The 25982-nt window shown below is 42.1% G+C and overlaps 1 protein-coding gene across 2 annotated transcripts in view; it reads left to right on the plus strand.

Moving 5' to 3' along the window:
• MEIS1 (Meis homeobox 1) overlaps positions 1-25982 on the plus strand; it is a 222365-nt gene that overhangs the window by 40717 nt on the left and 155666 nt on the right. For both annotated transcript variants that reach the window (XM_075339267.1, XM_075339268.1), the window contains exon 7: positions 8142-8253. In XM_075339267.1, the coding sequence (XP_075195382.1) occupies positions 8142-8253 (112 nt within the window). The remainder of the gene's footprint in view (positions 1-8141; positions 8254-25982) is intronic.

Consider the following 25982-nt stretch of genomic DNA (forward strand, 5'->3'; position numbering starts at 1 on the left):
AACGATGAACTGCAGCTTACCTGCGTCCCGCCGACAATGCGGAGGGAAGGAGGTGAGCGGGATGTTACGTACCGCTCATCTCCGCCCCTCCGCTACTATTGGGCAACCGCTGTGTGACGTCGCTGTGACGCCGAACGTCCCTCCCCCTTCAAGAAGAGGATGTTCGCCTCCCACTGCGATGTCGTTTGGATGGTAAGTACATGTGATGGGGTAAACGAGTTTGTGCGACACGAGCAACAAATTGCCCGTGTTGCACAAACGATGGGGACGGGTGCGATCGCACATGCAATCGCACGATAAATCGCCGCGTGTAAAGCGGCCTTTAGAATAAGCAGAAAATTTGTGGACAGTAATGTATTTAAAGTAGATTTTACGTCAGATTTATTTTTTTTTCTTTACTAATTTTACGCCTTAGGGCAGGTTGTTAATTTTTTCCAACCTAGTATTGTGAATGAGGTTTAGGTCACTGTGCCGTAGTCCTGAAGTCCTGTGTAAGCCACAGCTAACTCCTATCATTGTGAGCTGGCAAACTCAGCTCTGACAATCCTGCCTCAACAATACATCCATAAATACAACATATTTCGGAAACAGTGACAACATAGTATAAATCATCCGAACCCTACGTCAACAAATAAGACACAAATGATGGAACCTCCAAAGCGTGAATCAGGTGAATTCTTTTATATCGCCTCCGATCTGTGTTATCTCTTCAGCACTGAAATTAAACCTATGGGTTAAGTGACTGTTACACACAATTTTGATAAACTGAGGTGGAATTCAACATTTCTTGCATGAATGGCTGTATAATGTGGCAATAGCTGTGAGAAAAAGAGGAACTCGGCATCTAAGACCAAACACAATGGAAATGCAATGAATCGGAATGGCTCACAGATCATAGCAGCATCAGAATTTCCAGCAAGGAAAATCTTTTCATGGTGAATTAAGTGGTGGAGGAAGAAAAATGGTGATGAAAAAAAAAAAAAAAAAAGGTAGGCGCGGATCACAAACGCTCGACTTAGGCCTCACTGCTAAAGATTTAAGAACCTTAGCTAACGCCGCGCAGAATAGAATGTGGAAAATTGAATTTACTCAACAATTAAGCATTGAATTAATCTACATCCCGGCTCAGTGAAAACGTGTGTGTGAGGGGGGGTGGGGGCTGGGGGGTCGGATGGCGGGGGGGTGGCGTGATAAAGAACAAAATGGAATAAATCATCCCAGCTCATTAAATCATAGTGAATATATCATGTTTGTGGTCTATAGTTCTGCGCCAACTTCTCCTGAATTGCACCCATAATCAGATTAATCAACACATTTTCGCAGGGGTTCGTCGGCCGCTCTATATTTTAGCTTGTTATCTGCAGATTTTCTATTAATTACAAGTCAGATCAGCAGCCGACAATAGTAGTGAGGGACAACACAAATAGAATGAGAATGCCCTGGAGATGTCACTCCGAAGATCTGATGCATCCCAGAGCTCCCACGGGTTCCTGCAGCCTCCCACAAGCCTTGCTGGTCTTTTGTTCAATTACAGTTAATGCAATAGTTTGCCATTTTCTTCTTCTAATTATATTTTCAAGTGGGATTTGTAGCACATAGAAAAACATCCTTTTACATGTTGAGGCACCAGGGCTTTGTGCCTGGCATTGTCTGTCCCCTGGGCGCTGTACCATTCTCTCTGCACTGCTCTGAATAAACAAGTCTAAAAGCTGCAGTTGTACAATCTGAAAATTTATGCATTAACCGTTTGCATTCATGGCATGTGTTCCACATTACCCACTTACAGCATTCTTCTGGCATGTTGGAGACTGCATATTTGTTTAAAAAAAAAAAAAAGCGTTTTCTCCCACAGTTCACACATCTTTTTACCAGTCACTGAATCACTAATACAATTGACAGTGTTTAGAATACCCTTGATAGTTGCCTTGCTTTAGTGTGAGGGTTTTTTCTCTCTTTCTTGCTGGCATGGCATCCAAGTAAAAGAACTGAGCGGACTGGAATATTTAAAAAAAGAGAAAAAAGAAAAGATTTTTCAGCTGAGCATGTTTACAATTAATGAGACGACCTATTGCAGTTTCTACAGTCTATTTCTTTCTGTTATCAGCTATTTTAGGCCTCATTCAGATGTCAGTGTTTTTCATGTACACAAAAAAATGGTACAAGGGTCATCTCGGTTTTAGGCCAAATGTCATCAGAGTTTGGTCCATGTGTCATCAGTGTGTGGTCATGTGTTATCCATGTATGGTCCATGTGTCATCAGTGTATGGTCATGTGTTATCCATGTATGGTCAGTGTGTCAGTGTTTGGTCCATGTGTTACCTGTAAAGCCCCACAGGTGTTGTGTCGGTGCATTACCTTCAGGGACTCCATGTGGATGGAACAGTCTGGTCACAGGTAGGGAACCTTCTTTTAGGATTGTCGTGACGCCACTCTCGGTATTGCGGTCAGTGGGGACCGCCACTGCAGATTAAGGGGTGCCTGGGGCTGATGGTGGGTGCAGTCAGTTGTAGTGGCCTCCCGAGAGTGAGGCAAGCCCCAGGGCCCTGTGTAGGTGTGTGGAACCACAAGTCGCAGAATGACTCACACGCACAAGTAGAATGCCTTTCAGGGGTTTTACTCACATTAGGTGGCAGGGTGAGTAACCCGGGCGTAGCTGGGATGAACCAGGCTGGAATCAGGCGTCCTTCCGGCTGACTGATGAGGGTGACTACCAACTCGCCTTCCTTAGCCCTTCTGTGTTTTTGGGTAACCCCTGCTTGAAGCCCTGCTGGGGTCGCCCAGGGAAGTTGCTGGTGCCTTTTTCCCCTGCTTTGTTTGGCCCGTTTGCTTGTAGCCTGGACCAGGTCACTCTGGCTACTTGCCTCCTGTGAACTATGGGCCCTCACTTTGCTACATGGCTGCGGACTCTGTGGTGTTGTCTTGAGGGTCTGAAGTGCCCCCTCAGGCAGGTTTGGCAGAAGAAAGGTGAATCTATCTCTCAACTGGGACCTGTTACCCGTGCGGGCCTGGTACCTCCCTGGCAGTCCCCTTACTCTGCCACCCCTTTGCTCTCTTTAGCCTTGGGTGGATTACGGGTGGCACTACCAGGTGACCGATCTCCCCCGTCGGTAGTCACTGCGCGTACGCTGTCAGCTTGTGACAGACTCCAGGGTCTGCTCCTCACGTCTGCTCTCCCTAAGCTGCACACTAAACTGGCTCACTAGTGGGTTCTGCACGTCTGCTCTGTCTGAGCTCCACTTCCAGACTCCTCACTCCTCAACTCTCTGCTCCAGACTGCTTGCTCCTCCTTCTCTTCCTCTTTCCCCACTGTGCTTGCCTACGCAACCTAGCAACCAGGCTCTCAACCACACCCCTTGAGTGGACATGGAGGCCACGCCCCCTCCTGGAAGCTCTCAGGAGTCCTCCCAAAGGTACATGTGTGAGACCTGATTACTATGCACCTGTGTAGTCACACCTCGGTCAGCCTTCTGGATTACCTGTATTGCACTGCCCCCAGCATGGGTGCAGTACTCAGTGGTGCCTGACCAGGTCAGGGGCGCCACATTACCATTGTATGGACAGTGTGCCACCAGTGATTTGGATCAGTATGTATTCAGTGTTTTGGATCAGTGTGTTATCCATGTATGGTCAGTGTATCATCAGTGTTTGGTCAGTGTGTCATCAGTGTTTGGTCCATGTGTTACCCATGTATGGTCAGTGTGTCATCTGTTATTTGGATCAGTATGTCGTCAGTGTTTTGGATCAGTGTGTTATCCATGTATGGTCAGTGTGTCACCAGTGATTTGGATCAGTATGTCGTCAGTGTTTTGGATCAGTGTGTTATCCATGTATGGTCAGTGTGTCATCAGTGTTTGGTCAGTGTGTCATCAGTGTTTGGTCCATGTGTTACCCATGTATGGTCAGTGTGTCATCTGTTATTTGGATCAGTATGTCGTCAGTGTTTTGGATCAGTGTGTTATCCATGTATGGTCAGTGTGTCACCAGTGATTTGGATCAGTATGTCGTCAGTGTTTTGGATCAGTGTGTTATCCATGTATGGTCAGTGTATCATCAGTGTTTGGTCAGTGTGTCATCAGTGTTTGGTCCATGTGTTACCCATGTATGGTCAGTGTGTCATCTGTTATTTGGATCAGTATGTCGTCAGTGTTTTGGATCAGTGTGTTATCCATGTATGGTCAGTGTGTCACCAGTGATTTGGATCAGTATGTCGTCAGTGTTTTGGATCAGTGTGTTATCCATGTATGGTCAGTGTGTCATCAGTGTTTGGTCAGTGTGTCATCAGTGTTTGGTCCATGTGCCATCAAAGTTTTTCATGTATAGATAAATAATGACAAAACGTCTCCTATCCTTTACAACATAAAACACGGAAAGTACACGTATCGTACACGGATGTCATCCATGTGCTGTACAATTTTTTTCATATACTTGTATTGGTACATTTCGTCCGTGCTGCTGGTAAAAAAACAGACATGTCTCTGTGTGTTTTGTACAGATACACGGTTTTCCCCAAAAAAACCTGTATCGTATAATACTGAGCCCCAAAAACATGGACATGTGATCAGACGCAAGGACTATAACGGGAATGTGTTGTTTCCATAAAAAAACACGGATAGAACATGTATGTACAATACAGACATGTGAATGAGCCATTAATAAGCTATAAAATATTGTAAACTGTGCATTAAATAATTGCAGTATCATGCAAGAGATTCATGTCATATCGTGACCCACAAAGTACTGAGACTGTGACTATCAAGTAGCAAAAACCCAACTGGTCCTGAAATTTTGCAACTTGGCCGTCATTGTCGCAGAAACTTGCAAGTCTCAATGCAACCAGATACACCTGCATTATGCTGCAAAGTAGCAGCTGCGATCTTTAAAGCACCGCTGCAGCGTTATTTATTTTATTATTTTACCGCTGGAGTGGTGCTTCTAATCTAAGTTGCCTGCCTCTACTGTCATACTCACCTGCAGCCATCTTTACTTTTTATCACCACCACTCTGGTCGATTTGTGATGTGCCGACAGCACCAATATTTCACGGAGCGTGCTGGAGGTCACAACTCAATACAACTCTATGAGAGCCTCATTCTGGCCTTGTCCAGGCTCTCACAGACTTGTATTCAGAGCTTGTGACGTAACTTCTGACTTCCGGTCAGTCAGAAGTTGTGATCACAAGATGGTGGTCACAAGGAATAGAGCAACGCCGATAAAAGGTGAAAACACCGGAGGATGAGTAGAAGACTGGAGGCCAGGGACCTTGGATTGAAATCACCACTTCAGCAGTGATAAAAAAAAATTCAAAACACTGGATTGGTGCTATAAGGAATTTAAAATTTCCCACCAAACCTTTTGTGCTCCATTTATGGACAATGATGTTGCCGCATACACCCAACTACTCTTCTCAATTCCCCAATACACATGCATGCTTGATTCAATGGGTTGGGAGTCATTTCTGAAAGGAGAGAAGGGATTAAGCCACTGCAAGATACCACATATTTCCACTGAGAACAAAATGATTGGGCATGTTGAAATTGAACAGCCCAATACTTCTTTACCCTGACATCTGACATCAGGCAAAAATTAGTCCCCACCCTAAAGACCCCCATATACGCTATATAGCTGTCAGCCAATGAATGCTGTGGCCAATTGTTCAGTCAAAAGCCATCTTGGTTGTCTCCTTCATACAAAAGGAGTGATCAATCACTCGAGTGCTCTTGGGTTCTCTATGGGAAAGTCTCTGGAAGCAACTCTGTCGGCAGCTTAACTCCGGGAGAAAAATATTGATCTGCAGTCCAAAATCGGACATTTCCTTTCGACATCTTTCCAATCAGTTGGCTGGCACCACCATACACAATAGAGTATAAATTAATGTGTATGAGGGGTTTATTTCTTTATTAACCGAAGAGATAAAGTACCATCTTAAGTATCTGGCAGATATCCTCCCCTCCATATGCACCGTAAATTCTTGCTTGACCACCAGATTTGTCCTAGTTAATAGGCAGGGAGTGGCACTAACTCAGTAATAAATATAGGGAAATAATAATAGGCTCTGCCCCTTTTTAGTAAAGGCCCCTAGGCAGCTGTCCTGAGACGCTTTTAAGGTGACCTATAATAATAAATATATAATGTACTTTTTCCACTAGAAATTGCTTCTTTATGATTATTATTACAGCACCATATATTCAGTGGCACTTTACATGTGAAAATGGGTATACATAATAAAAACAAATACAGTACACAGCACAGACTGGTACAGGAGGAGCGAGGACCCTGCTCACGAGGGCTCACAGTTTATGGCCTCTTTAACACATCTGTGTCTCCAGTTCATGTGACGTCACATGTACCATGTACCAGAGACACGGACACATGTAGACCCATTAAAATCACGTCCGTGTTTTCACAAGGACCGTGTGTGCATGTGGAGCATATGCGTGTCCGTGTGCTCCACACGGCGACATGTCCTTTTTCTGACGGCAGTATGGGTGTCACACGAACCGCACACTGATGTGATCTGTGTGACATCAGTGTGACATGTACCGGAGAAAACACATGTCACTTAAAAATAAAGAATTTTTATACGTACCTGTCTTCAGCGCTGCTGATGCTTCAAGGTCCAGCTCATTAAGCTCATGAATATTCACTGCACTCACCACAGACCTGGAAGTAACAGCAGTGCAAGAGGTAAGTATACAAGTTCATACTGTCATGTGCTATCTGGATGTCATACGGACCGCACACTGATGTGATCCGTGTGACATCAGTGTGACACGTACAGAAAATGCCTGTACCTTAACAAAAAATAATTTTTATACTTACCTGTTTTCGGAGCTGCTGTTGCTTCTGGTTCCCGCTTATTTAGCTCATGAATATTCACTGCACTCACCACAGACCTGGAAGTAACAGATGCACTGGAGACAGGTACAAGTTCATGCTGTCATGTGCTATCTGGATGTCATACGGAAAGCACACTCATGTGATCCTCCGTGTGACATCAGTGTGACATATATTGGAGAAAATGCCCATACCTTAACAAAAATAGTTTTTATACTTACCTGTTTCCGGAGCTGCTGTTGCTTCTGGGTCCCGCTTATTAAGCTCATGAATATTCACTGCACTCATCATGGACCAGGAAGTAACAGAAGCGCCGGAGACAGATAAGTATACAAGTTCATACTTTCTGTGTGCTATCCGGATGTCACACAGATAGCACACATAGAACACACACATGCAGACACACGGACCGTCACACAAGTGCATTTAGTGTCCGGATGTGTGAATGAGGCTTATATGATATTACCTCTATATTTCCTGATTAATACATTATTTTGTACTGTACGGGAGCTGATCCTGAGAATCAGTCTTGATTATTCATGGAGGCGGCCACGGCCTATAGCTATATTTAGAAGTAATTACTAAAAGGCTAATTAAAACTTTTCCACTGATAAAAGGAGGCTCGGGAGGAGTGTTCTTGTCAGGATTATTATTTTCCTTTTTGTAAGAATCTAATTTACAGCCAATTTTTCCTATCTGAATGTTACTTTTGAAATTCGCCCTGTGATAAGGACTAACATCTGTTTTCTGTTCAATACTACAAGGAGGCTCTGCATGGGGCTGAGTGTACGGAGACCGTGTGAAGCCATTGTTGTTGGCTCCTTTTTTGTCCTCTTGCCTAGTCCATTTGCCACATACCATCCGGCAAACAGCTGACACATATCGGCCATTGTGGAGCCGGCCTAATTGTGTTCGGGGCTCTTCTACGCTTGTCCTGTGCGATGTATCAGACTATATAAACGGCAGAATCAAAGACCACTCTCATTTCTGCGTTTGCAGAGTAACAGACTGTTACGCCAGAGGCTCTGATGCTGCTAAATATATAATCAGAATCTAGGAGCCGTTATTTGCCTTTTTCTCCGGAATGTTTGTGTTTTCCATGGTAATTCGCCGTGCAATTATGAAAGATATCTGCGCAGTTTAGCTCAGTGAAAGAATCTAATGCTCCGCCATTTGGCAGCTTTCCTTTAAATTTGCACATTAAATTGGTTCTTGTTAAATATATGCAAAAAAAGAAGATGTGGTTTGAAGCTTTTCCTTTTTTTTTGTTTCTTCTTGTGCTTATCAAGTTTCAATGTGTTCCCACAGCCTTCCTGGAGCAGAGACCATGATGACACAGCGTCGACTCGTTCTGGGGGTACGCCAGGGCCGTCCAGTGGGGGGCATACGTCGCATAGCGGAGACAACAGCAGCGAACAAGGTAGGAACATTCAATATTGACATTTTTATAGCTTGATGTAGCAGAGCTGGTTGTGTTATCTTTGCAGTTTTTGGTCCACTTTTATATGTAAAAAAAAATAAAAAAATAAATTTTTATATATATATATATATATGTATATACATATATATATATATATATATACACACATATATATATATATATATACATATATATATATACATACAGTGTATATATATATATATATATATATATATATATATATACAGGGTGGTCCAAAAGTAGGTGGACAGTATGTGTAATAGGATTATCACACATGGTGTAAAGTGAAACTGACTCAATTGCCCTTAGCAACCAATCAGATTCCACTTTTCATTCTTCACAGACTCTGGAAAATGAAAGCTGGAATCTGATTGGTTGCTAAGGGCAACTGAGTTAGTTTCACTTTACACCATGTTTGATAACCCTATTACACATACTATCCACCTACTTTTGGACCACCCTGTATATATATATATATATATATATATATATATGTTGCTTTGTTTTTTTTTAACATTCTTTCCTTTATTCTTTTGGATCCAAACTGCTACATAAAACGGCATTTTGGGAATCCAGAGTTCATTAACAATGTCTTTGGTTAGCGGAGGAAAAAATCTTTTTTTCCCCAAGGTCCAAAAATAGCCATAAAAAGAAGGTGTTAAGGCTATGTACAGAAATTTTCTGCATCAAATCTGCATCTTCCGGCAGAAAAACGCATACAAAAACGCACGTGTTTTTGGCTCGTTTTTGTGCCGTGCATTCTTCATAATGAAGTCAATGGGTGGAAGAGTTAAAAAAAAGCAGGAAAAACGCATCAACAATTGACATGCTGCAAATTATTTTCTGCATGGAAAAATTAAGCAACGTGCGCACAGCGCTTCCAAATTCTCATTGACTTTGCTGACAAGAATTTGTGACAAAACCTGCACCAAATCTGCTCAAAAAACGCATCAGAAATGCACAGCCTAAGGCAATAGCTTTAAGGTATGGTCCCATGTTGCAGATTTGTTTGCAGATTTTCTGCACCTAAAACTGCACCTCTTGGCTGGAAAAACACTGTGGAAAAAAAAAAACGTTTTTGTTGCTGAGGCTTTACGTTTTTCGATGCTTTTTTTATGCATTGTGATAGGAAGAATGCAGAGACAATTGACATGCTGCTGTTTTTTTATGTAGCAAAATCTGCAAGAAAAAAATCTGCAACGTGTGCACAGCACTTCAGGATACTCATAGACTTTGCTGGGATGCGTTTTCCCTTGCAAATTGATTAAAATCTGCAAGAAAAAAAGCCATCAAAAAACGTGAAAAAACACAGTCTTAGTTTTCAATGCAAAATCACAATTCAAACTCTGTTCTTCTATGTATAATAATATAGCAAGACGCGGTTCTAAAAATATGCACAGTTTAGCTATTTCTTAATGTTGATTAATATCTTATTATTTTGTTGTTATTTCCTCTGAAACTTCCTATACAATATAACCCTAATGGGAATTTTTTGGCTATTTGGTGTTGGGAGATTCCATATTGTAAGTTATTAGTGCACTGTTGTACTTTGTGTGGGACTGAGAAATCTGTACAGATGTAGCAGAGCTGAATTTGTTACTGCACTGTCTGACAACTCAGAATTAAGCGGGCTTTACACGCTGCGACATCGCTACCGATATATTGTCGGTGTCACGTCGGTAGTGACGCACATCCGGCGCCGGTAGTGACATTGCAGCGTGTGACGCAAATGAGCGACGATCAACGAGCGCAAATACGTGCGATATCGTAGCTCGTTGTCACGTCACTAATTTCCATAATATCGCTGCAGCGACGGTATGATGTTGTTTGTCGCTCCAGCGGCATCACACATCGCTGTGTGTGACGCCGCTGGAACGACAAACATCTCCTTACCTGCATCCACCGGAAAAGGAGGAAGGAAGGGGGTGGCCGGGAGGTTTCGGCTGCTCATCTCCTCCCCTCCTTTTCTATTGGGTGGTGGTTCGGTGACGCTGTTGTGACCTCGCTGTGACGCTGAATGAACCGCCCCCTTAGAAAGGAGGCGGATCGCCGGTCACAACGACGTCGCAGGGCAGGTAAGTGCGTGTGACGCTGCCGTAGCGATAATGTTCGCTACGGCAGCGATCAACACATATCGGCCGTACGACGGGGGCGGGTGCTATCGCGCTCGGCATCGCTAGCATCGGCTGGCGCTGTCGCAGCGTGTAAAACCTGCTTTAGTCTGCACTAACAAATCCCTGTGAAATGTCCGTGTGCCGTCCGATTTTATTTCTTATTTTGCTGCCGCGTATCAGAGATCCATTGCTTAGTGATCGCTTTGATTAAAAAAAAAAAAATCCGGTGAAAGTATAATAAAAGAGTGAGAACAAACTAATGTAATTAGGCTGATACCAGAGAAAAAAGCTGATTGTTTTTCACAACGATGAAATTCACACCGATATGGCTATGTTTGGATCTTGGGGAAATAATGTTTCTCTCCTCTGCTAACCAAAGACATGGTTAATGAACTCTGGATTGGAGCCTAAAGATAATTCACTAAGTTTTCCAGAAGTGTAAAGCGGATCCACAAAGTAAACTCTGCTACATCTGGCCCAATGCTTTTCTCCTCTAGAATCTGAAGACATTGTGGATGAGATTAATCGCAAGATGATAATTGCGGCTTCTTTTAATGAGACGATTTCCCTTTTCTGCCTTCCACAGCTCTTTAAGTTTAGATCCATGTAGATTTTTTTTTACATTTTTTACTATAGCTTATCAGTATGCGTTTCTGTTTAGTCGACATATGGAAGTATTTAATGTCTTTCTTTAAACAGCTCACTGAGTGTTATGTGGTATGTTCTCATCCCAATGATTCTAGGATAACCCATGGAAGCAAGCACACAAGTGTATGTATGTGTGTGTGTGTGTATATATACATATACAATATCTATATGGTAGTATATATATGATACAATATAGATATATATATTTATATATATATATATATATATATATATATATATACACAGTATGCACACATACATACACACACACACACACACACATAGTCCATTCCGGGTGGGGGGTTATATACTGGTTTATGTCAGTCACATACATTTCAAAAATAGAGCTCACCTAGGGCAGTGTGTTGGCCTCGGGCCAGAAGTACAGTACAATCTTGGTGTATGGGAATTTGTGGAATTCTTATTTACATACTATAGTTTATTTCTGCTGCAATTTTGTCTTTATTTTAGAATTTGCTGAATTGTATTTTTCTTTCAATTTCCTCATGACCTTGGTGTGGTCGGCGTAACTTCATTTACAAGTATCTACAAAAAAGTTCCCCGTCGTTTTTTTCTATGGTGAGATAACCTCCAAAATGCTCTAATTGGTTAGCAGAGATTAGTAGATAGTCATCGCTTTCTGGCTCATGTCTTAGATCAGGGCTCCTCAACTTGTGATTCAGGAGCCACATGTGGCTCACGAGTCCATGATGTGTGTGGCTCACAACCTCTTGATATGTGACTCGCAGGTTTGTGATGTGTGGCTCACAGGTGGGGCTTGTGAGCTTGTGATGTGAGGCTCGCATCCCATGATGTGTGACTCGTGGGTCCGTGGTATGAGGCTTGTGGGCCTGTGATATATTGGCTTATGAGCCAATAATTTGTGGCTCACGAGCTTGTGATGTGTGGCTCACGAGCTCGTAATATGTGGCTCGCGAGTCCATGATGTGTGGCTCACACTTGTCGTCCAACTTGGTACTTTAGCTTCAGGTCTAGCAAACAGCTATGAAGATCAGGTCTCCAGATGGTGATATATGTGAGTAGCCCCACACAGAAGTGCAGATCTGAATTTGGTAAGGTAGGAATTCCTCGCTCTTGGTATACTGTCTCAGTGTGGTAATTTCTGTGAAAAAGCTCTGGCTGTCATTATACCGGTAATGGGGCTTTGGGTATCACTACTGTGAGGGGGTAGGAAGTGGATGTGGCTCACAGAAAGGTTAGGGACCTCTGTCTTAGCGGCTATGTTCAGGTTCACAAGCAAACTATATATCATTTTGTCTATACAACTCCTCTTCAGATCTACGTGTTTCCATGGTTACAGACTACATCAAACCCTGTTTGTAGTCTGATCCTACAGTTGTGGGCAGAGGTGTATAGTCATGGGTTTCAATGAAAAACCAATGAATGGCTCTCATGTATAATACATCATTTATAGCATCTGTCCCTTTTGGGGCAGGCAAACAATACATTTTCTGAGCCTTCCTCCAGGCTCCTTTGGAATTCCTTATTGTTACTTTCCTTGCCCTTACTTCATACTGTCTGTCCCGTCTTCCTGCTTACCTACAGACTTTATTAGCCCCATTGGCCTCAATGACTGACCACATGATACATCCCAAAATGAAGACAGCGGTTAGATAACTTCGCTCGTACTCTGATTTTATAGCCTACGTGTTACCATCGTGATATTATTCCTATAATGCATGATATATAATGAATAATAATAATAATAATATATGACATGCTCCATAGTCTACAGAACGCTGATCAGATGCAAACATGATAACGCCTCAAATTCAAGAGACGTCAGTAATGAGAGCCGAGGAGCTCTAAGTTCACTTGATATCGGCACATATCTCAGTACAGGCTCATAAACATATGGTTAATTTTCTTTGAAAGAGACTAGTTCTACTGTAAGGATTTTTGGAAGTCAGCAGGAGTCAGTGTATGAACGGGACTTGGCGAAATATTTCAGCAATGAGCACAACCTATTTGGCACTGGAAGGCTTAGCAGTCATTATGTCTGCACAACATGGGGAGCGGGCTTCATGGTCCCGGCCTTCAGGGCCTCAGGTGAGGCCTCGGGGAGACTTTCTACTCACTTTAAGATGCCTCTCACACATATTTGCATGCTCTGCTAGTTTTACAAATGTTATTTTAGTGCTTTTGTATTATAGCCCTAAATTCACCGTGGTAATTGCTGACAAATATTCCTGCGATTTGTCTGGAATCAATGAGATCTTACCTTATAATTGTAATAAAATGTTTTGTAGAAGTAAAGGAAACTTTCCGACCCTTATGCCGGCGTCACACGCTACGATATAGCGGGCGATATGTCGTCAGGGTCACGACGTTAGTGACGCACATCCGGCATTGTAAGACATATCGTAGCGTGTGACAGCTACGAACGACTGTGAACAAGCAAAAATACTCACCTTATCATTGCTCGTTGACACGTCGTTCATTTTCATAAAGTCGTTCCTCCTTCTGTGCTCCGGTTGTTCATCGTTCCCGAGGCAGCACACATCGCTACATGTGACACCCCGGGAACGATGAACACAGCTTACCTGTGTCCCGCCGGCAATGCGGAAGGAAGGAGGTGGGCAAGATGTTATTCCCCGCTCATCTCTGCCCCTCCGCTTCTATTGGCCGGCTGCTGTGTGACGTCGCTGTGACGCCAAACATCCCTCCCCCTTTAGGAAGAGGATGTTCGCCGCCCACAGCGACGTCGTCCAGGAGGTAAGTATGTGTAACGGGTGTTAATGACATTGTGCGCCATGGGCAGCGAATTGCCCATGACGCAGAAACGACGGGGTCGGGTACGATCGCTCGTGCGATCGCATGATAGATCGTACCGTGTAAATGATCAATATTCTACTATCTATCTATACCATTTATAATACCAATTCATACTTATATATTTTGCATCGTGTGTATATATAGTGCTATTTCAAGGTTAAATTTATAGACAGATGTGTGTGTATATTTATATATATATATGTATAGAAAAGTCACCAGCTATGAATTGGTATTATATATAGTATAAAATAGAATATTGATCGTTCTAAGATTTAATGTAAAAGAAACTATAAAATTATGTGTTCTGTATTCTATTGCCTGGTTCCTATGTATCTATAGCCTATTTGTTTTAATCAGCAGCTTTCATCAATTTTCTCAAACACAGATACTTACTATCAATGTGTTTCACTACCACCCATATATATTTTTAAAACTTTTTTTTCTGTGTATGGATTTTTCATTTGGGAAATGTATATGGCTGTTATCCAAGCTTTACAACCACAAGGCCATTGGAGCATGGCATTGCAGCTTCCTAATGGAGATCCTTGGCAGCAACCTGTAATTTACTTTTAATATGAGGAGGAAATGAGAGGTCTCTGGAAATATAAGTAATGTTCTCTCATACAGGGGAAGAGACTACGGGACAAAGTGCGATATATCCTTAATAATAAGCTTTATTACGGTTCTATCTCTCTATCTATCAATTTATCATCTATCCATGTATCTATCTATCTATCTATCCTTCTATCTATCTATCCATTTGTCCTTCTGTCTATCTATCTATTTATCCATTTATTCTTCTATGGTGGTGGGGGCTATGGAAGTATACAACAATTCATATTTCTCTTTCTCAAAGTCTATAGCATGCGCTCACATACTGCGCCGCTATCTCCACCACGCTCTCGTCTTCTCCTAGATATATGTTTTCTCTTCCTCTTTTTGGAGCTGAAATCCAAGGAGAGTTTGAAGAATCTCCTGAAGTGAGGGTCCGTCACTTCTGAGAATTTGGTGCAGTGTAGTAGGTTTCATAATCCAGGGCCTCCAGGTCACATTGTGGGCGCAGTCTGTCCTCCCTTGTCTTGTTGCTCTGTCTGTGCCAGTCTGATTCAATGGCTAGACTTTGGGCACTAAGACTATTTCAGGAGGTAAAATATCCAGCGGATCACAGGCAAATTTAAAATTCAAGTAGCTTTATCTCTTACATTCTAAAAGTCCACATCATGGAATCCAGCAGACAGGTACAAGGAATACATAAATGACCATCATCCAACGCGTTTCGACATTTCAAATTGTCATAGTCTTATTCATGGATGAGTCTATTTCGGTTCAGAATCTTACGATCTCTGGGGTCCGGGAGTTTCTCAAGATATGGGGCCAGTCTATAGTTTCTACATATACTCTGGTACATGATGGGTTTCTTTCAGGTGATGATATTGTTTAACCTCGTCTACCCTCTTCCTAATTCTGGCTTTTGTCAGGCTGCTGTGATTGGCGTTTTGATCCAGTTGGCTTAGGGTGAGCTGCTCCAGGGGTCCTCATTCCTGTGGACCAATTCCATGTAGCAGGGCTTTACGGTGATGGTATCTTGGATTGCTCCTATCTAGGTGAGCCTGGAATGACAGTGCCCTCTTCAGGGCAGGTGTAGAGGGAATCTGCCCAGCTCAGCCCTACAGGCACTGTTGGAGGTGCTCCGATGGACCTGTAGAAGGTGCTAACAGAATTCCACGTGGAATATTTCATTTTGGGCTGGAATCCCACATTGACCAGTCTGGGTATGTGTGAGGGCCCCAGATGTCACTGGCATATAGGAGGATTGGGGAAAATGGCATAGAAGATTTTTAGCTATATCCTCACTGCTGACTTCAGGAGTTTCCTTTCCAAGGCATAGAAGTTTTTGCATGCCTTGTCTTTTATACAGCAAGAATTTTTCCTGGGCATCATGGTGGGTAAGACCTGGTGCCGCGGAAGATTCCAGAGTGGTGGCCAGCTCATTGATGCAAATGTTGAAGAGTGTTGGACTCCACGGCTCTCCTGGAAATAGGCCATACTTCTACCGTTCACCTTCACACTGCAGCAGTATTCAGTGTAGAAACTTTCGATGACATTGTAGGTCTTTCCTCCTATTCCGCTCTCCAGCATTTACAGAAACAGGCCTGGGTGCCAAATTGAGTCAAAGGTCTTTTTAAAATCCACAAAACAAGCATGGCTATGAACGAGTCTGTGCAGGGCGTAGATGTGGTCAGTGGTGCGGTGGTTTGGCATGAAACCTGCTTGGCTCTTTCTGAGGATGTTGTCTATCTATCTATCTATCTATCTATCTATCTATCTATCTATCTATCTATCTATTTCTGTCCTCATTCACTTTAGGTTTTAACTGTGTCATTTCCAATAATACATGTATATCTCCCACTCCATAGCTTAGCAGCAAAACCAAATGATATTTGATCCTCTACATCTTTCAAAAGTTTTCTCCCAAACTGGTTGCCCCAGACTAATGATCTCCTGGCTGGAGTAATGTTGTGACTAAAGTCTTGGATTGTTTAGTTCCCAGTCAATGAACTGGAGTTGCTTAGTGATAATGTGCAGAAACCTGAAAGGTTTGGGCTGGGTTAGGCTTCCATTTGAAGAGCAGTTAAAAGTTTGATCCAGATTAAGTCCTTCTCTCCAGGGGCCGCAGCCTAACTCTCACAGCTAGGTCAGATGCACACTTTGTTTAGACTCTGGAAAGGTTGGCTTGTGCGTATGCTGTATCTTGAAACTAGATACTAATATACTTGGTTCCTTCTGAGAAAGCCAAAAAAAAAGTTACCATTTTTGAATGACTTTTAAGGTTACAATAACCAATGGATGCTTCTATGTGAAACCAGCAGGACGTAAACCGCCACTTGAAGTTTTGCCTTTTTCATATTGGGATTACTTTCTGCTGTAATGATTATAGCAGATTTTGCTGCGGATACATGGAGGATACAATAAGAAATGTTCTGCTTCTAGACGACATTCTTGCAGCCTCAGATAATTTCTCATACTGGTGAGGGGAATCTCAAGGTAGCTGTTTCAATCCTGTGCAGCCTGCTGGACGGAGGAGAAGAGAGGGAGGGGGAGGTGAAGGGCCACGGTATGTTCCAGTTGACTGAGCAACGATTTATATACCAGCTCTCCTTTTTTTTACATGAACATGAGGAGTAATAACTGCACAGAGCTGGGTATTCTGAAGACGCTTTCTATCTGATGACTTATGTGATAGGGTGGAAGGAGCTCACTGATTGGACATCTTAATGAGCACATTTCGCAGGGAGTTTGGGCTGCAGTCCCCCTTGACCTTTGCCCTTTATTGACCAAACTGACACTTCATTTTTCACATACTTCCAATTATGGCTTAGCTTAAGTGTCGCTCGGCCTCCTTTATTTCTTTTCTATGGATGACATTAGACCGGTTGAGGCTGCAGAAGATATTTTAATTTGAGAAACAAGCTATACAGGTTTAGGTGGTAATATGAAACTGCTGGTAGCCGCTGACCCCAAGAAAAGTGTAGACATACTTTTCTAGTTATCGCAAAACTTCCAATATACATTAGTTAGATATGAGAAAGATGAGATATATGGATAGATAAATAGATAAAGGGCAGATATTAAGTGTCTGTATAGGTGTGCATGCATCTGTATATATATATGTATATATATATATATATATATATACACACACACATATATAGATATATATATATATGACAGATCGATGAGATGAATTAATACGCAGGAAAGGAGACAGAGATAGATAGATAAATAGATAGATAGACAGATAGATAATAGGTAGACAGATAGATATATCAGACATGAGACATATACTGTATGTATATATATATATATATATACATTACATTTATATATAAACACTAGGATTCTACACCCCCATCATGAACGTTTCAGAGAGATAAATAGATAGATGGAGACAAATAGAGATAAAGAGATGGATGGATGATAGATACATAGAGAGCTAGAGATCGATGGATAGATAGATAGATGGATAGATAGATAGTGATAGGAGAGGGATAGAGAAATATAGATAGATAAATAGATAGATGGAGGGATGGATGGTTGATAGATAGATAGATAAATAGATAGGTACCCTGTTTCCTCAAAAATAAGACCTACCCTGAAAATAAGTCCTGGTAGGATCTTTGGAGCATTTTTGAGTATGCTTAAAATATAAGTCCTACTCCAAAAGTAAACCCTAGTTGCGGTTCCATAAGGAAGTGTCCAAGCAGCTAAAAACTTAAATAATACAGCAGGACTCTTCATCAAAGAAAGCAGACACCCCCAAAAGAAAGCAGACACCTCCAATAGAAAGCAGATACCCCCCCCAAAAAAAATATTGAACTTACCAGGTGCAAAACAATTAGAGTTGACAAGTGCCGATGGTAGATGGGCTCTCACACAGAGATCTGCATCACTGTCAGGTCCCTCATTTCACTGCAGCTCTCACAAACAGACTGCATACCAGTATCTCTCCGTGCAAGTGATACTGCTTCCAGCAGTTGGGGGAGCCAACCGGTGTAGAACGCAGGGGACCTCACAGTGACTCAGATTTCTATGTGAGAGCACATTCACTTGCAAACTCTTAATTGTTAGGGGTCTGGTAAGGGCAATTCTTTTAGGGGTGTCTGCTTTCTTTTGGGGGTAAACTTAGCAGTACATAGAAAATGATAAATTTAAGGAGGTAATTTAAACCTATGTAAATATAGTGTGTACCCACCACTATAGGACTGGTCCTGCACCATGAGAATTGAGAATAACAGATCAGATAAGAAAATGTGCATCTGAACCAATAATAGGATAAGGGCCATTTCACACATCCGGCATTTCGCCGCACACACTCCAGTTCAGTGTAGCAGAGTACAATGGCATCACGGCATGCTCCGGTCACATGCTGTCATGTGACCGGAGCATGTGACCGAAGCTTGCCGCCATCCCATTGTACAGTATTACACTGTACTGGAGTGTGCGGATCCGGCAATCCGGCGAAATCCCGGATGTGTGAAACGGCCCTTAACAGAAAATGTTGATGTTCCAGAATGTGATGACATGATTAGGTTTGATTTAATGTTGATTTTTTTTGTTCAAGAATAAATGTGGATTTTTGTTCGTGGGAAAATTTAAGACATCCCCTGAAAATAAACCCTAGACCTAGAGCATCTTTTGGAGACAAAATTATGTATGACCCTGAAACACAGTGGATAGATAGATTAAATAGTTATTAAATATGAAATGTGTTTGACTGACAGACATTGGTGAACTCTATAACTCTATAATAAATTGCTGTTACATTATGAGCTTTATACAGCCTGGGATACCACTATATTCGGGTGTTTTTTCAGCCCAGCTAGGATGTAGTCTACTCCCACGGTTTCATCCTATAGCAGAATACTAAATAGTGCGACATACTTCTTTTTACTACAATATGGAAATGAAAGAATATGTAAAATGGCATAGAGAGATTCTGTCTTTTCGGTAAGGTGACCTCTGTTACCCAGTAACTGCTTTACTTATGAGCTTATTAAAAAACTAAAAAAAAATGAGCTTTTCATACTTCACAGGCATTGATGTGAAAATGAGCCGTCCTGTGAGTAGTTTTCTTGATCATTTTTAGAACAATTGATTGACTAAAGAGCTCCTGTCATTAGTTGACATTGACTGATAGCAATTTGTCAGGCGCTCTGAAGGTCATCCTCGGCAGCGACTGTGGCTTGTCTTTGATTGACCTTTCCTGATTTCACTGATGCCGTTATCATGCGGTCGGTTTTGACATGATATGACCGCTCGCACAGACAGGACAGGATTTAATATAACTGTTGTCTTATTGTTATGGTAAATACATTTGATTCTCGCTGGGTCACAAAATAGCTGGATATAAAAAGAAAATCACAAAGTGTGGGATAAGCTATGGAAGAGGATGTACTTCCATCAAAAATCTAAGAATATGTGCACATAGCTTTTTTTTTTAGGCGGATTCTACTCCGAAAACCTCCTGAAAAAGCCTTAATGAAGTGCTCAAAAGAACGAACACATGCACTTCTATGTAAAAACGATGCTCAGTCTTTACATCGTCTTTTAATCGCTTCAGGTTTCCAAAGTTGCCGAGAGGTTAAAAGAAGCGACCCATGAGTTTTCCGATCTAAAGATGGTCTATGCCAAATAATACCAGTCAATGGAAAGGCTGAAAAGATGCTCAGGAAATGACTTTGTGCCTTTTTGATGCTTTTATTTGGTTTGGTCATTGTCAAATGGAGTAGAAAAAAAAATGATAAAAAATGGCCCGTAAAAAAGGCAGCACAAAAATGTTGGAACAAGTAAAAATACTAAAAATTGACTTTTTTTCAAAAAGATTTAAAGAGCTCTCAGAAAATGATCACCCCCCCCCCAAAAAAAACCCCCCAATAAACACAAAAATGGCTTCTGGAAAATAATCAGCGTATCCTGAAGCGTCTTCCTAATGAAAATAATCTCTGTGGGTGCACCGGCCTGAGAAAATCATTGCATTCACATACTTTTGTGATCTGATTCATGTTGCAAATCCATGGGTGGCATGAATCAGTCACTGGCAACATTATTATGGCCGTGAAGGTTTTATTGTGAAACACTGCAACATTTTTGAGAACGCATACTTTGAAAAGCCATCCAGGACTATGTATCTTAAAAGGAGCCTGTGACCAGATTTCGCCCATATAAACTGCGGCCACTACCAGTGAGTTCTTATATACAGCATTCCAGAATACTGTATATAAGAGCCCAGACCACTCTGTATAAAACGCGTTTATAATACTTATCAAGGGATTTGGTCCGGTCCGATGGGAGTCACTGCTCTTCGGTCCAGGGCCTCCACACTTCGGTGATCACCATCCTCCTTCTACCCAAACCAGTGTGGATGATGTGTCCTACATCATCCACACTGGCCGACATTGCGGTCCTGCACAGTCGCACTTTGATCTGCCCTGCTGAGGGAAGATCAAAGTACTGTAATGTGCAGGTGCAAGGAAAGGTTAAAAACCACCCGCGCATGTGCACTACAGTACTTTTATCTGCCCTGAGCAGACACATCAAAGTGAGCCTGTGCAGGACCGCAATGCCGGCCCTTGTGGATGACGTAGGACACATCATCCAGACTGGGCTGGGAAGAAGGAGGATGGAGATCTCCACAGAGAGGAGGCGCCGGACCAAGACTAGAGACAACCATCAGACCAGACCATTCCCTGTAGGTGAGTATTATAAAATTGTTTTTTACGTTATACAGAGCGGCCTGAGCTCTTATGCACAGTATTCTGAAATGTACAATATAAAAGCCTACTGTTGGTGACCGCAGCTTATAGGGGCCAAATCTGGTGACAGGTTCCCTTTAAGTGACTAGTCCTAGGCAAGTTCCACTTGGCTTTTCCTTGTCCCACTGCCTATGATTGATAAGTATCCTCCCTATTTGTGTATAAAGATTTCATTTCCATTTTCTTGTGTTGCATGACGTGTTTCGACTTAGAAGTATAAGCCTTTCTCAAATGTTACCTGGTAAAATGTGCCATGGAATATGAGAAAATAAAAATACATTCTTGAAAGAGCAGCTATTGTGTGAATTTCCAGTATCATTTTGAAGCATTATAAAGGAGTATGCCAACCCTTTACTGCAGCACCACTACGAGGGAGTGCTAACTGGAAACGTTAAGTTTGGATATGTGTGTGTATAGGTAGAGATCTGTCAGTCAAGGAGATGGGGCGGAGTGGAGCTACCAGAGACCGGTTTTGGAATTGACATCCTAAATGCGGTCCTTAGACAACTTTTCATAGTAGACAAAACAATCACTGATCTCAGGGAGACCAGCCAGAGAAAACACTGCCAGCAGCCAGCAAAGGCGCTCAACACAGTGAAATCCTAGGTGCATTGCCCTATGGGAAATATGCAAATCAATCACTCCTTTTCTAGGTCGTTCCCGGAGGGATATCTGGCTATTTTCCGTGTCGAGACTCCTAACAGAGTCTCCACGGACCCTTTTAATTTGTAACTTTTCATACTATGTTTTCTCTGAAAAATGTTTCTGAGTATCTGATTAATACTGAATATGGATCGAACAGCAGAGATCAGATGCAATATAAAAGGTATAATAAGAATAATGATTAGTTTTATTTATATATCGACAACATATTACAATTAAAGGGGTTGTCCACTAATTTTACATTGATGACCTATCCTTAGGAGAGGTAATCAATATTTGATCGGCCGGGGTCCGACACTCCGCACCACTGACAATGAAGTGTTCTCAGTGCCGGTGGTAATGGCAGGCGGACGGAAATGCTCAGCTTCAGAGCTACCCCATCTTCTGACAGTGGCCGCAGCTGGGTATTACACATCTGCCTCCCATTCAAATCAATAGGAGGCAGATCTGCAGTACCAGCCGTGGCCACTATTAGTTAATGGGGCAGCTCTGGAACTGAGCATTTCCGGCCGCCCACAGTCCCCGCCATTACTGAGAACAGCTGATCAGCAGGGGTGCTGGATATCGGACCCTGGCCAATCAGACATTGATGACCTATCCTAAGGATAGGCCATCAATGTAAAAGTTGTGGACAACCTCTTTAACTAGTCATACTGCACATCTGCTTCCCTATCACATCAATAGGAGGCAGATCTGCGGTTCGTAGCTGCAGCCACTATCAGTTGATGGAGCAGCTCCGGAACTGAGCATTTCCGGTCGCCTGCGGCCACCACCGTCACTGAGAACAGCTGATCAGCGGTGGTGCTGGGTGTCAGACCTCGGCCAGTCAGACATTGCTGACCTGTCCTAAGGATAGACCATTAATGTAAAAGTCGTGGACAACCTCTTTAACTAGAGATATTGCCATTAAGACTGCTGGGAAATTTTATGCAATCATATAGAAATATATATAAAAAGTATATGCTGTCCATATGGATGAGAGATATACAAATACATATATATATATATATATATATATATACACAAACGCTATTGCAGCTGTAGCCATACCCATGGTTCTCAAGATCAACCCCGGGACTGTTATAAAATGTTGGGTTGGGCTGTTTTGGGCAATTTTGGGCAATTTCGGGCCATTTTGTGTCTAGATATTTAGACAAAGCTTGACTAACATATAACACAAAATTATATCACCAAGAAAACAAAGCAGAATCATATCACAACCCCTGTGGGCCACATCCGCTCCATGTGCACCAGATGCAGGAGCCTTAGATAGCGGGTTAAATATTTCTTATCTCCCACCGACTTTATGGCAGATTTCCTCCGTGTAAATGGTGGATGTGGTACATTTTTGGCCTTGATCTATAGTGATACAAAGCGATAGCTGTACTAAAAAGAAAAAAAATATATCCCTGAATTAAGTAGATACGAGTCTCTATTAGATGACCTTGTGTGAAAGGTCTGTTTCCCCTTTTGCAAGGAAGAGATATAGTATTGATGTCTATACCCTGTAATGCTTCACATTGTAGCTTGATTTACAGCGGCTGTAAGCCCTATATCAGGGATGCCTGTCATGTCAGACGAAAAATTATTAACTATATCATGACGAGATGAAGCCTTCAAAAACAGGAACCAAATAAAATACAGAACAAGATAAGTAACAATTAAAAAAAAAAGTTTGGGAACAACAAACAGAAAGTCCAATATCAGACGTCACCGCGATTATACAGTGTTTGCCGATCACTCAGTATGTGGGACTGTATGTGATACCTTCAGGGTTGGATCCAAAGTTTATATATTTTTTTTTATATAAATTTAATGGACAATTCTTGGTCTGTTTTTTACCCAGTAATATGTTTAGGGTTATTACATTTATCTTGGGAGCCTTTTTGTTATTTTTAATTGATATAATTGTGGCCCTGTGTTATACTCTGGGACATAATTATTGATTTAATAACCACAGATGAACCTTTGTGACTGCAAAATCGCAAACTTCTACCATTTTAATTTTATAATTCTTTCTGAAAGACTAAGTAGTTATTTAAAGGGAATTTCTCACCAGGTTTTTGCTACCCAATCTGAGATTAGCATGCTGTAGGGACAGAGACCCTGATTCCAGCAATGTGTCACTTACTGAGCTGCCTGCTGCAGTTTTGATAAAAATCACTTTTATCTGCTGCATATTTTCCAGTTTTCTGAATGCTGAGCTCTGTATAACCCCACCCACACCACTGATTGGTAGTTTTCTCCCTATGCAGAATGTAAACGGAAAGCTACCAATCATTAGTAAGGGTGGGGTTGCACTGAGCACATGAATATGAAGAACTAAGTAGCAGAAAGTTTTTAGTGATAATCTCCTGTTGCTAAAACACTGATTTTATCAAAACTACAGCAAGCAGCCCAGTACGTGAGACATCGATAGAATCAGGTCTCTGCCCCTACATTATGCTGCTCTCAGATTAGGTGGCTAAAACCTGGTGACAAATTCCTTTTGAAGATATGTTCACATGACATCTTCTAATCTCATTTGAAGCCATCAAATTTTTTAAGCAGAAGACACAAGAAACTCTGAAGTGTCTTCTGCATAATTTTTTTGGGTAATTTCCTCAGTTTTTTATTTACATTTTCCCATGGTTTTGTTTTTACTGTCGATTTCCGGTCAGTTTTATTCAGTCCATTGAAAAATATGCTAGCATTTGTTTTTTTCCAAGGAAAAACAATAACCAAAACGCTCCAAAAGACATCTGAGCATTTTCCAGGAATCTTTAGAGCTATCTTTAGAGCTAATTTTGACCTGTATGGTAAAGTACAAAACATCTTCCAAGTGCAAAAACACCTGAAGAAAGGACGTCAGGTTTTTTTTTAACCACTTGCCATTTTTTAGAAACCTGAAGCGGTTAAAATGACGTTCAAAAACCTGAACATGTGAACAGCAAGTTACATTCAGCAGCATATCATGCTGATTCTATACACACCTTTAGTTGTGAGATCGGATGTATAGTTTCTGAAATACAGGCAAGTAAAGGTTGTGAAATGCACTGTTATTTGATTGACAGCAGCTACAGAATATCTAATAAGTGGGTCGGGTTTTGCTAGTTATTCCCACCCTTGTCTGCTTGCTTGGCTTTTCTCCCTCCTTCCTCCTTCTGTAGTAACAGAGACAGGGGGATGAAGGACAGGCAGACAAGGGAGGGAATAACTAGTAAAACCCAACCCACCTATTAGATATTCTGTAGCTGCTATCAATCAAATAACCGTGCATTTCACAAACTTTACTTGCCTGTATTTCAGAAAGTATACATCCGATCTCACAACTAAAGGTATGTATAGAATCAGCATGATATCGCAGTATAGCACTGGCTTTAGTTTATATAGGAAAATCCTGGTGGTGGTCCGCTTTAAGGGACATTTGCACTGCATGATAATCGTGACTGAGCATTGCTAGGTAGTAGTCAGACTGTGGGACGACCGACCGCAAGAGATAGTAATGGCAGACACTAAAAAAGGTCAGGACGCTTTTCTCACAATTAATGGGATTGTGGGCTATGAATAATATAGGGATACGGAATGTATAACTGGTGGAGAAAGGTTCAACTTGATGAACGTATGCCTCTTCTTTTTCAACCAATGTAACTATATACTGTATGTAATTGTCACGGTTCCACCTCCCCGTCCACATGGCTAGTGGGTGGAGCCTTCTCCTGGGCCTCACTTCCGGAGCTTGGATGCTTTAAAGACTGTCATCTCTGGTGAACCAGCGCCGGCTATAAGCTTAGCGCTGATTTGCCTGTGAGTACTGGTCCCCGTAAGTGTAATCCTGATCCGTCCCCTCTCTGTGCCTTCGATCTCTGTCTGTGTTCTGTCCCCTAGTCGTTTTGCCATTCCTCTGTCCCACCTCCTTCCTTCTCATAATAACCCCAGTTGTACCCCCTCTCCTACCTCCCCACTTGGTTGCTTCCTCTGGTACTGACCTCGGCCTGACCTCAACCCTGTCTCTGCTCATTCCTCCGGTATTCCTTATCCCCGTACTGTGTATGAAATGGCCTGCCCGACCATCCCCCGCTTCTGCTTTCCAGCTGGTGCTCAGCACACTGGGAGTTCCCCTCCTGGTTTATTCAGCTCCGTGTAGTGTATTTCCCTGCAGGACTCCAGCTCCCCCTAGTGGCAGCCTGACAGT

Source organism: Anomaloglossus baeobatrachus, chromosome 3, assembly GCF_048569485.1.
Source record: "Anomaloglossus baeobatrachus isolate aAnoBae1 chromosome 3, aAnoBae1.hap1, whole genome shotgun sequence".
Lineage (NCBI taxonomy): Eukaryota > Metazoa > Chordata > Amphibia > Anura > Aromobatidae > Anomaloglossus > Anomaloglossus baeobatrachus.